The sequence below is a fragment of the Ornithodoros turicata genome, chromosome 4 (assembly GCF_037126465.1).
Source record: "Ornithodoros turicata isolate Travis chromosome 4, ASM3712646v1, whole genome shotgun sequence".
NCBI classification, from domain to species: domain Eukaryota; kingdom Metazoa; phylum Arthropoda; class Arachnida; order Ixodida; family Argasidae; genus Ornithodoros; species Ornithodoros turicata.
The window spans coordinates 33,151,909-33,165,907 of NC_088204.1; the positions used below are offsets into that span (position 1 = coordinate 33,151,909).

Below are 13,999 nucleotides of genomic sequence, written 5' to 3' on the forward strand. Positions count from 1 at the left end.
ACTAACACTTGAATTAGTGACTTGATAGCCAATACATAAATGGGCAAGTCATACAGTAATTTGAGACATTATCAGTGTGTCATCAATTCAGTGCTCTTTGCATGCCCATTTCAACTTTTTTTGGAAAGTTGCCAACTAATGAGCTACCTAATTAACATACATTTTTTAAGTACACGTGTGTTAATATTAATTGTTCTACAGCCTCATACTTAAGCATTTTTGCATGTACCTGTATGTTTTTTGTTGTATGTACTTTAGGATTTGTGTGCTACATGTAATTTCTGTCCTCACATTTTGTTTATATGTATTGTCACCTACTCGAAGCATCAAAGTACAAGTTCCTACAAAAACTTGCCAACTTTTTACTTTCTCAGTGGTCTATTTTCTGCACTGCATCAGCACACATCTGTGCAAAGTGCGAAATAAAGTGTTCTCCTGTGTTATGTGTGGTTGGTTTCTCATTACTTTCTTATTATTACTGTTGTTGATGCTGCCTTACCCGGTGGACAATATGTCTCCCCTCCCGGAGCTGCCTCTTCCTGCGCTCTAAGGAAATTGTGGAGGACGATGGAAGCCTGGACCAAGAGCTCGACGTTCTCCACCTTGACATTCAGAGGTCTTCTGAATATGCGCCATCGGGACGCAAGGATCCCGAAGGCATTTTCTACACACCGTCTGCAATATGCAAATGTATTACCACCCGGCTGTGCTTTATACGTATTGGAATACTACAACTATCCACACAAACATTACTGATTGAATATGTTTGGTGTGGCATAAAACATCTTCCTTAGCCATCATCAGTAGACTTATACGCATTGTCCTTTCCCGGTTCAGTGAATTAATTCACTTGCACTAATTTTATAGAAATGCACATTTGCAGTGCACTACATGTGAGGCTTTTGCTGGTTATGGTCACAGTGACTCATGTTTGGTATTCAGACATGGATAGTGTACTACAAATTTGCATATGTATAAAATACCTACATTTGCCTTGTAGAGCATCTTCATATAGTCACAGAAATACATGAACTGTCATACCTGGCATGTGAGAGCCTGGTGTTGTACACTCTCTTGGTGTCGTCCAAGTCTGTGCCAGGGAATGGTCTCATGAAGTCTGGACGTAGCTGGAAGGCCTCGTCCCCCACAAACACATAGGGGGCTTCCAGGGATGATCCAGGAAGCCTCCTTGGCGGTGGGAGTCCCAGGCCACCAGCTTCAAGGTCCCTGCCCAATGTGCACGCCTTGAATATGCCTCCATCGGAGAGCCATAAGCTCCGATGTCAACATACAGGAACTTGTAGCTGGCATCATCTACGGCCATCAGTACGATGGAGTGTGAGCCCTATGAGGAAAAATGCTCTGTATGGTTTCATCCTAACTTACAGAAAAGAATGAGAGAATATTACGCCACCTTGTAGTTATAAAACATGGACCCTCCATGCTTTGGGGCTTCGATCACTATGTGTTTCCCATCCACAGCACCAACACAGTTTGGGAATGCCCACCTTTCCTCAAAGTGCAGAGCGGACTGTGCCCACACCTCTGGTGTAGGGTTCTGTAACATACCAAACATTGGCTTGAGTATAACACACCTACATGGTGGCAATGGCAATGTGAAAGTCAGTCCTTCAGTACAGAAAGATGAAAAGCAAGAAACGCATTTGCTTTTCTGCAAACTCCTGCAGTTTTGTCTGACTTTGTTCTTAAGTAGAGATTCCATTATGTGATAGTTACATGACATGAGTGCATCAGGTATGGTACTCGGCAGGTGACCCACATGGGCTGTCAAGACAATGCTAAACGGATGCTATGGTAGCTACTCCGTAATTTTCCAACACAGCAAGACTGCCATTCAAAGCTATATTCAAAGCATGTTGCCACCTTATAGCAACATTGTTGAAGAAAAAAAAAATTGTAGAATGAGGCAGTTAACAAAAGGCAATATAGCTTTGAATGGCTCCACAGTCTTTATGAGTACATATGCATTTACTACAAGCAGCATGCATGTATGATTTGCAACTTACAGGCAGGTAGATGGGCATCAGTTCCTCCCACAATGCCGTGCATGTTTCATAAACAATCCTCTTGATTGTCGTGAACCCTATGCGGAAGCTATATGCCACACTGCTGAGATAGCCTCCAGACGCAAGATACCTGAAATTTCAAAGTTAAATTCATATTCGATTGGTGGGCAGTAGAGTTAGCAAATGAGCGCTCTATTATACCAGCATATGAGCAATTAATCACCGTCAAATTTTTTAAAGCATGAAAAGAAGAGCCGCTTTGGGCAAACAGGACAAAACATACCTCAGAGTGATGGCCAATCGATGTGCTGGTTCCAGAGCTGGACGGCCATGGGGATGCTTCTGCAGCCTGTGTTTGATGAGGCTCAACAAGTAGTCGAACTGCTCAGGAGATACACGGACATATCTCCTGAATGCGGTAGTGTCGTGAGTCCTCATCTTAGACATCTGCAAAGTTAAACAATAGTAGCACCATCGTTGAAATAGTTTGCTGGAACTTTAGTATAAGGCAAAGACAATTCAAAATGCTGGGACCCTTAATGAGAATGTAAATAGGCATAGATATGAAAAATATTTGAAAAATCATTATGATGTAACTTCAGCCGCCCATAAGTTAAAGATAATAGGGATGGTACATTACCAGGGTGTGAAAGTCGCCCTCTGTTTCCCGTGCTTGCCACAGCACACTGACCCACTGTGAACGCTTTTTCGTGCGTTTCCATTTCACACGAAAGGAGAGGGTCAGCAGTGCTGCTGCGGCTCTAAGCAAGATTCTTCGTCACCGAAGTAGTAGTCTGTGATTGTAGCGCGGCATTCTTTCGAAGATGAACTTGCGATGGAAGCGTGCGAATCCAGACTGACGACACGGTGATCGTCTCGAAAGGTTGACCCGTTTTAGAAAGGGAAAGCGAAAAACTTCCCAATTTCGGGAAAACTAAACACTAGGCTGGCCTCATTACCTACTTTCCCGATACCTTTCAACCCTGACCTTGGGCCACCACAATGTATCACTTTCACTCGCGTAGGATGGGCAGAAGCAGGATTGTTGAAAGAAAGGGGCCTTGGGTAAAATTCCTGACGCAAAGTCCTTTATTTCATCAATGACATGAATTATGTACAATTTAGGGCTGCATGACAGTCAGCTGTATGAAACGCGTCTGAGAATGTAACATCATGTACGAAAAAATACCTGAGAAGTCTGTACAGCGTATATCGATGTACATGTGTATGCATATTCGGTTCCACAATCCGACGTTCACTATCAAACCCCACACTGAGCCACATACTTGGTCTGTACACATCAACAAACGATCAGCGTATAGAGACACGGACAGCACGGCATAGTTATTTCGAGGTTCACGAGAGTCTTGTTCTTGTTCAAGTCCACATTACACAAGGACCTCGGATAGCAGATGCGTAGATGCTGTGTACAGGATCCGCGCCATGATACTGCACATAAACACCCGCGTTGCCATGCCAGCCACGCTGTCGCTAAAGCCGCTAAAGCTATGGGACGCCTCAAGTTGCTGCTGCCGCTGCCGCCGCAAGAACGCCAGGGCGCTAGCAATCTTCGGCTGCTGTGGCGCTCTGGCGCTGGCGCTGATGGCGCTCTGGCGCTGCAGCTCAAACAAAAGCTATGGGGCCCGGCCCTAAGGCCATAGCTGCCTTTGCATCATAAAATTGTTCACAAATAGACCAATCTATCTACCGTGGCGTCGCTCATGATCATAGTCGGCGCCACCAATTATTAATATTAAGATCGTGCGTTTCTCACGCGGACCAATTATTTCGCTTCACGGGCTTCTATAGCACGATTTTTGATTTCGCAACGACATTCAACCAACACAAAAGGCTTTTTCCAATTTCAGAGCCACGCGTTGCATCTTTTTTACCTGAGTACGAGCTCTCGTGTGTGCCCGCCGTGCCCACGGTGTTGTTGCCGTGCAGATGACGTTAAAAATTCTCTTTCTTATCTCTCCTCCTCGTCCTTCCCCGAATTTTTCGTCCTCCCATATCCTCGTGCAAATCTGTCAAGTCGGCTTCCTTGCATGGTTGTCTGCTATCCCGGGAAGCCGGCTTTCTGTGTCGTGTCCCTGAATTCTGGCCATTGATATATTAGCGATATATATAACTACCTGTTTGCTGCTTCGGATGCGTACACGGGAGCAGGATGACCTATACCAAAAGGCATAGGTCATCAATGAAATAATGAGCCCCTTCACAATAAGCATCGAAGTCCTCTGGCGTCCAAAAAGGTCAAAAGTGCTTCGAGATTTCTGAACCAAGGGTCTTTAATAAAAAATATAATAATAATATAATGGTACTGTGATGTTACACGTAAGGTTTGTCTGCGCAGTGTTGTGACATGTTGCACGTGCCGCAGGGTAGGAATGCGGATAATTTGGACCGCCTGGGCTTCTTTTGACGTGCGCCGGAAATCTCCGACACACGGTGCTCGAAGCAATGCTTACCTCCCCCACATTGCTACCGCCCTTCGCCGGGATCGACCACGCGATCTTGAGCTCAGCAAGCCAGCACGTTACCCACTGAGCTACCCAGGATGGTCCCAAGGGTCTTTCGTGAATGACATTTGGCGTATAGCATCAGCACTTACAGTCGGACAAAACTTTGGCTGCCCGCCTGTGATTGAGCACGAGCGCCCATAGCAGCAAAAAAAGAGAAGACGTTCACGTGCACTAGTTGTGCGTCACCCTTTGTGTGATTTATCACAAAGCGCATTTCATGGAACGACAAGGGACTAATAAGGCGTCATTACGAGATCCAATCTGCCGCTTTTGCAGTACGAAACTGAACGTCGACCTTATGCTGGCCCCGTGTTCCTGTACAGAACTAAGCGAAGTTCGTGTTACAAAACTGCGCACACATCATGGAAGACCGGAACGAAAGCTCGTAAATCTTGCGCTTAAACATCAAGAAATAGGCTGTGCCCGTGTAATGTAAAATCTGCAACTGTGCAGGCGCTGTATACTACATGGGTCTAAGCGAAGCATTACGGACAACTGGACTTCTGAATTCCCATGTAGCATATGCAGACAATGCCACATTGTCATTTCCCCCTTTCCTTACAAACATGCCATCACGCATTACCATAGCATTGGAACTGCTACAGATGGCGCTGGAAGGTCAGTGGTAGATTTATGTGACTGGATATCATGTCCATGTCGGTGATGGGCAAAGAATATGCATTGAGGCGCTAAGGATGGAAATGGAACTTCGCAGTTTCTTTAAAGTGTTTTTAATGCTTTTATTGTTTATTTCCAAGTATTCAACATTTTAGGTTGGGTTATTACGTATTCCCTTTGAGTGGATGTAGGCGGGGCACCCGGTCTGTGTGAAATGTTAGCTTAGGTTGCGTTATTACGTATTCCATTTGAGTGGATGTAGGCGGGACATCTGGTCTGTGTGTGAGGTTTGTTTAGTGAAACAAGGGAAAGGGTGAAAGCTAGCTGGTATAGATCCATGAAGACGACCGAGAGCACGGACACAGAAGACGAGACACGTAAGTTCTCAGTACGTGTGTCTTCTCAGTCTTACGTGTGTCGTCTTCTGTGTCCGTGTCTCTCGGTCTTCTTTAAGGTTTGTTTAGGTTGGGTTATTACGTATTCCCTTTGAGTGGATGTAGGCGGGGCACCCGGTCTGTGTGTGAGGTTTGTTTAGTGAAACAAGGGAAAGGGTGAAAGCTACCTGGTATAAATCCATGAAGACGACCGAGAGACACGGACACAGAAGACGAGACACGTAAGTTCTCAGTACGTGTGTCTTCTCACTCTTACGTGTGTCGTCTTCTGTGTCCGTGTCTCTCGGTCTTCTTTAAGGTTTGTTTAGGTTGGGTTATTACGTATTCCCTTTGAGTGGATGTAGGCGGGGCACCCGGTCTGTGTGTGAGGTATGTTTAGTGAAACAAGGGAAAGGGTGAAAGCTAGCTGGTATAGATCCATGAAGACGACCGAGAGACACGGACACAGAAGACGAGACACGTAAGTTCTCAGTACGTGTGCCTTCTCAGCCTTACGTGTGTCGTCTTCTGTGTCCGTGTCTCTCGGTCTTCTTTAAGGTTTGTTTAGGTTGGGTTATTACGTATTCCCTTTGAGTGGATGTAGGCGGGGCACCCGTTCTGTGTGTGAGGTTTGTTTAGTGAAACAAGGGAAAGGGTGAAAGCTAGCTGGTATAGATCCATGAAGACGACCGAGAGACACGGACACAGAAGACGAGACACGTAAGTTCTCAGTACGTGTGTCTTCTCAGTCTTACGTGTGTCGTCTTCTGTGTCCGTGTCTCTCGGTCTTCTTTAAGGTTTGTTTAGGTTGGGTTATTACGTATTCCATTTGAGTGGATGTAGGCGGGACATCTGGTCTGTGTGTGAGGTTTGTTTAGTGAAACAAGGGAAAGGGTGAAAGCTAGCTGGTATAGATCCATGAAGACGACCGAGAGACACGGACACAGAAGACGAGACACGTAAGTTCTCAGTACGTGTGTCTTCTCAGTCTTACGTGTGTCGTCTTCTGTGTCCGTGTCTCTCGGTCTTCTTCAAGGTTTGTTTAGGTTGGGTTATTACGTATTCCCTTTGAGTGGATGTAGGCGGGGCACCCGGTCTGTGTGAAATGTTAGCTTAGGTTGCGTTATTACGTATTCCATTTGAGTGGATGTAGGCGGGACATCTGGTCTGTGTGTGAGGTTTGTTTAGTGAAACAAGGGAAAGGGTGAAAGCTAGCTGGTATAGATCCATGAAGACGACCGAGAGACACGGACACAGAAGACGAGACACGTAAGTTCTCAGTACGTGTGTCTTCTCACTCTTACGTGTGTCGTCTTCTGTGTCCGTGTCTCTCGGTCTTCTTTAAGGTTTGTTTAGGTTGGGTTATTACGTATTCCCTTTGAGTGGATGTAGGCGGGGCACCCGGTCTGTGTGTGAGGTTTGTTTAGTGAAACAAGGGAAAGGGTGAAAGCTAGCTGGTATAGATCCATGAAGACGACCGAGAGACACGGACACAGAAGACGAGACACGTAAGTTCTCAGTACGTGTGCCTTCTCAGCCTTACGTGTGTCGTCTTCTGTGTCCGTGTCTCTCGGTCTTCTTTAAGGTTTGTTTAGATTGGGTTATTACGTATTCCCTTTGAGTGGATGTAGGCGGGGCACCCGGTCTGTGTGTGAGGTTTCTTTAGTGAAACAAGGGAAAGGGTGAAAGCTAGCTGGTATAGATCCATGAAGACGACCGAGAGACACGGACACAGAAGACGAGACACGTAAGTTCTCAGTACGTGTGTCTTCTCAGTCTTACGTGTGTCGTCTTCTGTGTCCGTGTCTCTCGGTCTTCTTTAAGGTTTGTTTAGGTTGGGTTATTACGTATTCCATTTGAGTGGATGTAGGCGGGACATCTGGTCTGTGTGTGAGGTTTGTTTAGTGAAACAAGGGAAAGGGTGAAAGCTAGCTGGTATAGATCCATGAAGACGACCGAGAGACACGGACACAGAAGACGAGACACGTAAGTTCTCAGTACGTGTGTCTTCTCAGTCTTACGTGTGTCGTCTTGTGTGTCCGTGTCTCTCGGTCTTCTTTAAGGTTTGTTTAGGTTGGGTTATTACGTATTCCCTTTGAGTGGATGTAGGCGGGGCACCCGGTCTGTGCGTGAGGTTTGTTTAGTGAAACAAGGGAAAGGGTGAAAGCTAGCTGGTATAGATCCATGAAGACGACCGAGAGACACGGACACAGAAGACGAGACACGTAAGTTCTCAGTACTTGTGTCTTCTCAGTCTTACGTGTGTCGTCTTTTGTGTCCGTGTCTCTCGGTCTTCTTTAAGGTTTGTTTAGGTTGGGTTATTACGTATTCCCTTTGAGTGGATGTAGGCGGGGCACCCGGTCTGTGTGTGAGGTTTGTTTAGTAAAACAAGGGAAAGGGTGAAAGCTAGCTGGTATAGATCCATGAAGACGACCGAGAGACACGGACACAGAAGACGAGACACGTAAGTTCTCAGTACGTGTGTCTTCTCAGTCTTACGTGTGTCGTCTTTTGTGTCCGTGTCTCTCGGTCTTCTTTAAGGTTTGTTTAGGTTGGGTTATTACGTATTCCCTTTGAGTGGATGTAGGCGGGGCACCCGGTCTGTGTGTGAGGTTTGTTTAGTGAAACAAGGGAAAGGGTGAAAGCTAGCTGGTATAGATCCATGAAGACGACCGAGAGACACGGACACAGAAGACGAGACACGTAAGTTCTCAGTACGTGTGTCTTCTCAGTCTTACGTGTGTCGTCTTCTGTGTCCGTGTCTCTCGGTCTTCTTTAAGGTTTGTTTAGGTTGGGTTATTACGTATTCCCTTTGAGTGGATGTAGGCGGGGCACCCGGTCTGTGTGTGAGGTTTGTTTAGTGAAACAAGGGAAAGGGTGAAAGCTAGCTGGTATAGATCCATGAAGACGACCGAGAGACACGGACACAGAAGACGAGACACGTAAGTTCTCAGTACGTGTGTCTTCTCAGTCTTACGTGTGTCGTCTTCTGTGTCCGTGTCTCTCGGTCTTCTTTAAGGTTTGTTTAGGTTGGGTTATTACGTATTCCCTTTGAGTGGATGTAGGCGGGACATCCGGTCTGTGTGTGAGGTTTGTTTAGTGAAACAAGGGAAAGGGTGAAAGCTAGCTGGTATAGATCCATGAAGACGACCGAGAGACACGGACACAGAAGACGAGACACGTAAGTTCTCAGTACGTGTGTCTTCTCAGTCTTACGTGTGTCGTCTTCTGTGTCCGTGTCTCTCGGTCTTCTTTAAGGTTTGTTTAGGTTGGGTTATTACGTATTCCCTTTGAGTGGATGTAGGCGGAGCACCCGGTCTGTGTGTGAGGTTTGTTTAGTGAAACAAGGGAAAGGGTGAAAGCTAGCTGGTATAGATCCATGAAGACGACCGAGAGACACGGACACAGAAGACGAGACACGTAAGTTCTCAGTACGTGTGTCTTCTCAGTCTTACGTGTGTCGTGTTCTGTGTCCGTGTCTCTCGGTCTTCTTTAAGGTTTGTTTAGGTTGGGTTATAACGTATTCCCTTTGAGTGGATGTAGGCGGGGCACCCGGTCTGTGTGTGAGGTTTGTTTAGTGAAACAAGGGAAAGGGTGAAAGCTAGCTGGTATAGATCCATGAAGACGACCGAGAGACACGGACACAGAAGACGAGACACGTAAGTTCTCAGTATGTGAGTCTTCTCAGTCTTACGTGTGTCGTCTTCTGTGTCCGTGTCTCTCGGTCTTCTTCAAGGTTTGTTTAGGTTGGGTTATTAAGTATTCCCTTTGAGTGGATGTAGGCGGGGCACCCGGTCTGTGTGAAATGTTAGCTTAGGTTGCGTTATTACGTATTCCATTTGAGTGGATGTAGGCGGGACATCTGGTCTGTGTGTGAGGTTTGTTTAGTGAAACAAGGGAAAGGGTGAAAGCTAGCTGGTATAGATCCATGAAGACGACCGAGAGACACGGACACAGAAGACGAGACACGTAAGTTCTCAGTACGTGTGTCTTCTCACTCTTACGTGTGTCGTCTTCTGTGTAAGTGTCTCTCGGTCTTCTTTAAGGTTTGTTTAGGTTGGGTTATTACGTATTCCCTTTGAGTGGATGTAGGCGGGGCACCCGGTCTGTGTGTGAGGTATGTTTAGTGAAACAAGGGAAAGGGTGAAAGCTAGCTGGTATAGATCCATGAAGACGAGCGAGAGACACGGACACAGAAGACGAGACACGTAAGTTCTCAGTACGTGTGCCTTCTCAGCCTTACGTGTGTCGTCTTCTGTGTCCGTGTCTCTCGGTCTTCTTTAATGTTCGTTTAGGTTGGGTTATTACGTATTCCCTTTGAGTGGATGTAGGCGGGGCACCCGGTCTGTGTGTGAGGTTTGTTTAGTGAAACAAGGGAAAGGGTGAAAGCTAGCTGGTATAGATCCATGAAGACGACCGAGAGACACGGACACAGAAGACGAGACACGTAAGTTCTCAGTACGTGTGTCTTCTCAGTCTTACGTGTGTCGTCTTCTGTGTCCGTGTCTCTCGGTCTTCTTTAAGGTTTGTTTAGGTTGGGTTATTACGTATTCCATTTGAGTGGATGTAGGCGGGACATCTGGTCTGTGTGTGAGGTTTGTTTAGTGAAACAAGGGAAAGGGTGAAAGCTAGCTGGTATAGATCCATGAAGACGACCGAGAGACACGGACACAGAAGACGAGACACGTAAGTTCTCAGTATGTGTGTCTTCTCAGTCTTACGTGTGTCGTCTTCTGTGTCCGTGTCTCTCGGTCTTCTTCAAGGTTTGTTTAGGTTGGGTTATTACGTATTCCCTTTGAGTGGATGTAGGCGGGGCACCCGGTCTGTGTGAAATGTTAGCTTAGGTTGCGTTATTACGTATTCCATTTGAGTGGATGTAGGCGGGACATCTGGTCTGTGTGTGAGGTTTGTTTAGTGAAGCAAGGGAAAGGGTGAAAGCTAGCTGGTATAGATCCATGAAGACGACCGAGAGACACGGACACAGAAGACGAGACACGTAAGTTCTCAGTACGTGTGTCTTCTCACTCTTACGTGTGTCGTCTTCTGTGTCCGTGTCTCTCGGTCTTCTTTAAGGTTTGTTTAGGTTGGGTTATTACGTATTCCCTTTGAGTGGATGTAGGCGGGGCACCCGGTCTGTGTGTGAGGTATGTTTAGTGAAACAAGGGAAAGGGTGAAAGCTAGCTGGTATAGATCCATGAAGACGACCGAGAGACACGGACACAGAAGACGAGACACGTAAGTTCTCAGTACGTGTGTCTTCTCAGTCTTACGTGTGTCGTGTTCTGTGTCCGTGTCTCTCGGTCTTCTTTAAGGTTTGTTTAGGTTGGGTTATAACGTATTCCCTTTGAGTGGATGTAGGCGGGGCACCCGGTCTGTGTGTGAGGTTTGTTTAGTGAAACAAGGGAAAGGGTGAAAGCTAGCTGGTATAGATCCATGAAGACGACCGAGAGACACGGACACAGAAGACGAGACACGTAAGTTCTCAGTATGTGAGTCTTCTCAGTCTTACGTGTGTCGTCTTCTGTGTCCGTGTCTCTCGGTCTTCTTCAAGGTTTGTTTAGGTTGGGTTATTAAGTATTCCCTTTGAGTGGATGTAGGCGGGGCACCCGGTCTGTGTGAAATGTTAGCTTAGGTTGCGTTATTACGTATTCCATTTGAGTGGATGTAGGCGGGACATCTGGTCTGTGTGTGAGGTTTGTTTAGTGAAACAAGGGAAAGGGTGAAAGCTAGCTGGTATAGATCCATGAAGACGACCGAGAGACACGGACACAGAAGACGAGACACGTGAGTTCTCAGTACGTGTGTCTTCTCACTCTTACGTGTGTCGTCTTCTGTGTAAGTGTCTCTCGGTCTTCTTTAAGGTTTGTTTAGGTTGCGTTATTACGTATTCCCTTTGAGTGGATGTAGGCGGGGCACCCGGTCTGTGTGTGAGGTATGTTTAGTGAAACAAGGGAAAGGGTGAAAGCTAGCTGGTATAGATCCATGAAGACGACCGAGAGACACGGACACAGAAGACGAGACACGTAAGTTCTCAGTACGTGTGCCTTCTCAGCCTTACGTGTGTCGTCTTCTGTGTCCGTGTCTCTCGGTCTTCTTTAATGTTCGTTTAGGTTGGGTTATTACGTATTCCCTTTGAGTGGATGTAGGCGGGGCACCCGGTCTGTGTGTGAGGTTTGTTTAGTGAAACAAGGGAAAGGGTGAAAGCTAGCTGGTATAGATCCATGAAGACGACCGAGAGACACGGACACAGAAGACGAGACACGTAAGTTCTCAGTACGTGTGTCTTCTCAGTCTTACGTGTGTCGTCTTCTGTGTCCGTGTCTCTCGGTCTTCTTTAAGGTTTGTTTAGGTTGGGTTATTACGTATTCCATTTGAGTGGATGTAGGCGGGACATCTGGTCTGTGTGTGAGGTTTGTTTAGTGAAACAAGGGAAAGGGTGAAAGCTAGCTGGTATAGATCCATGAAGACGACCGAGAGACACGGACACAGAAGACGAGACACGTAAGTTCTCAGTATGTGTGTCTTCTCAGTCTTACGTGTGTCGTCTTCTGTGTCCGTGTCTCTCGGTCTTCTTCAAGGTTTGTTTAGGTTGGGTTATTACGTATTCCCTTTGAGTGGATGTAGGCGGGGCACCCGGTCTGTGTGAAATGTTAGCTTAGGTTGCGTTATTACGTATTCCATTTGAGTGGATGTAGGCGGGACATCTGGTCTGTGTGTGAGGTTTGTTTAGTGAAGCAAGGGAAAGGGTGAAAGCTAGCTGGTATAGATCCATGAAGACGACCGAGAGACACGGACACAGAAGACGAGACACGTAAGTTCTCAGTACGTGTGTCTTCTCACTCTTACGTGTGTCGTCTTCTGTGTCCGTGTCTCTCGGTCTTCTTTAAGGTTTGTTTAGGTTGGGTTATTACGTATTCCCTTTGAGTGGATGTAGGCGGGGCACCCGGTCTGTGTGTGAGGTATGTTTAGTGAAACAAGGGAAAGGGTGAAAGCTAGCTGGTATAGATCCATGAAGACGACCGAGAGACACGGACACAGAAGACGAGACACGTAAGTTCTCAGTACGTGTGCCTTCTCAGCCTTACGTGTGTCGTCTTCTGTGTCCGTGTCTCTCGGTCTTCTTTAAGGTTTGTTTAGGTTGGGTTATTACGTATTCCCTTTGAGTGGATGTAGGCGGGGCACCCGGTCTCTGTGTGAGGTTTGTTTAGTGAAACAAGGGAAAGGGTGAAAGCTAGCTGGTATAGATCCATGAAGACGACCGAGAGACACGGACACAGAAGACGAGACACGTAAGTTCTCAGTACGTGTGTCTTCTCAGTCTTACGTGTGTCGTCTTCTGTGTCCGTGTCTCTCGGTCTTCTTTAAGGTTTGTTTAGGTTGGGTTATTACGTATTCCATTTGAGTGGATGTAGGCGGGACATCTGGTCTGTGTGTGATGTTTGTTTAGTGAAACAAGGGAAAGGGTGAAAGCTAGCTGGTATAGATCCATGAAGACGACCGAGAGACACGGACACAGAAGACGAGACACGTAAGTTCTCAGTACGTGTGTCTTCTCAGTCTTACGTGTGTCGTCTTCTGTGTCCGTGTCTCTCGGTCTTCTTCAAGGTTTGTTTAGGTTGGGTTATTACGTATTCCCTTTGAGTGGATGTAGGCGGGGCACCCGGTCTGTGTGAAATGTTAGCTTAGGTTGCGTTATTACGTATTCCATTTGAGTGGATGTAGGCGGGACATCTGGTCTGTGTGTGAGGTTTGTTTAGTGAAACAAGGGAAATGGTGAAAGCTAGCTGGTATAGATCCATGAAGACGACCGAGAGACACGGACACAGAAGACGAGACACGTAAGTTCTCAGTACGTGTGTCTTCTCACTCTTACGTGTGTCGTCTTCTGTGTCCGTGTCTCTCGGTCTTCTTTAAGGTTTGTTTAGGTTGGGTTATTACGTATTCCCTTTGAGTGGATGTAGGCGGGGCACCCGGTCTGTGTGTGAGGTTTGTTTAGTGAAACAAGGGAAAGGGTGAAAGCTAGCTGGTATAGATCCATGAAGACGACCGAGAGACACGGACACAGAAGACGAGACACGTAAGTTCTCAGTACGTGTGCCTTCTCAGCCTTACGTGTGTCGTCTTCTGTGTCCGTGTCTCTCGGTCTTCTTTAAGGTTTGTTTAGATTGGGTTATTAGGTATTCCCTTTGAGTGGATGTAGGCGGGGCACCCGGTCTGTGTGTGAGGTTTGTTTAGTGAAACAAGGGAAAGGGTGAAAGCTACCTGGTATAGATCCATGAAGACGACCGAGAGACACGGACACAGAAGACGAGACACGTAAGTTCTCAGTACGTGTGTCTTCTCAGTCTTACGTGTGTCGTCTTCTGTGTCCGTGTCTCTCGGTCTTCTTTAAGGTTTGTTTAGGTTGGGTTATTACGTATTCCATTTGAGTGGATGTAGGCGGGACATCTGGTCT

General features: G+C 46.7%; 1 protein-coding gene across 1 annotated transcript; it reads right to left on the reverse strand.

The window, feature by feature from the left end:
* Window positions 1–1,007: 1,007 nt before the first annotated feature.
* LOC135392300 (uncharacterized) lies at window positions 1,008–2,465 on the reverse strand. The gene is made up of 5 exons (XM_064623017.1): window positions 2,311–2,465; window positions 2,028–2,157; window positions 1,415–1,558; window positions 1,293–1,345; window positions 1,008–1,227 (listed from the first exon to the last, which is right to left on the reverse strand). The coding sequence occupies exons 1-5, from the start codon at window positions 2,463–2,465 to the stop codon at window positions 1,008–1,010; spliced, it is 702 nt and encodes a 233-aa protein (XP_064479087.1).
* Between the last annotated feature and the right edge of the window lie 11,534 nt (window positions 2,466–13,999).

Coding starts and splice junctions, on each gene's coding strand:
- LOC135392300 (XM_064623017.1), bottom strand. CDS start 2,465: ATGAGGACTCACGACACTACCGCATTCAGGAGATATGTCCGTGTATCT. Junction 1,346..1,414: donor CCATGTTTTATAACTACAAG/GTGGCGTAATAT, acceptor TTTTCCTCATAG/GGCTCACACTCCATCGTACT. Junction 1,228..1,292: donor GATGCCAGCTACAAGTTCCT/GTATGTTGACAT, acceptor CACATTGGGCAG/GGACCTTGAAGCTGGTGGCC.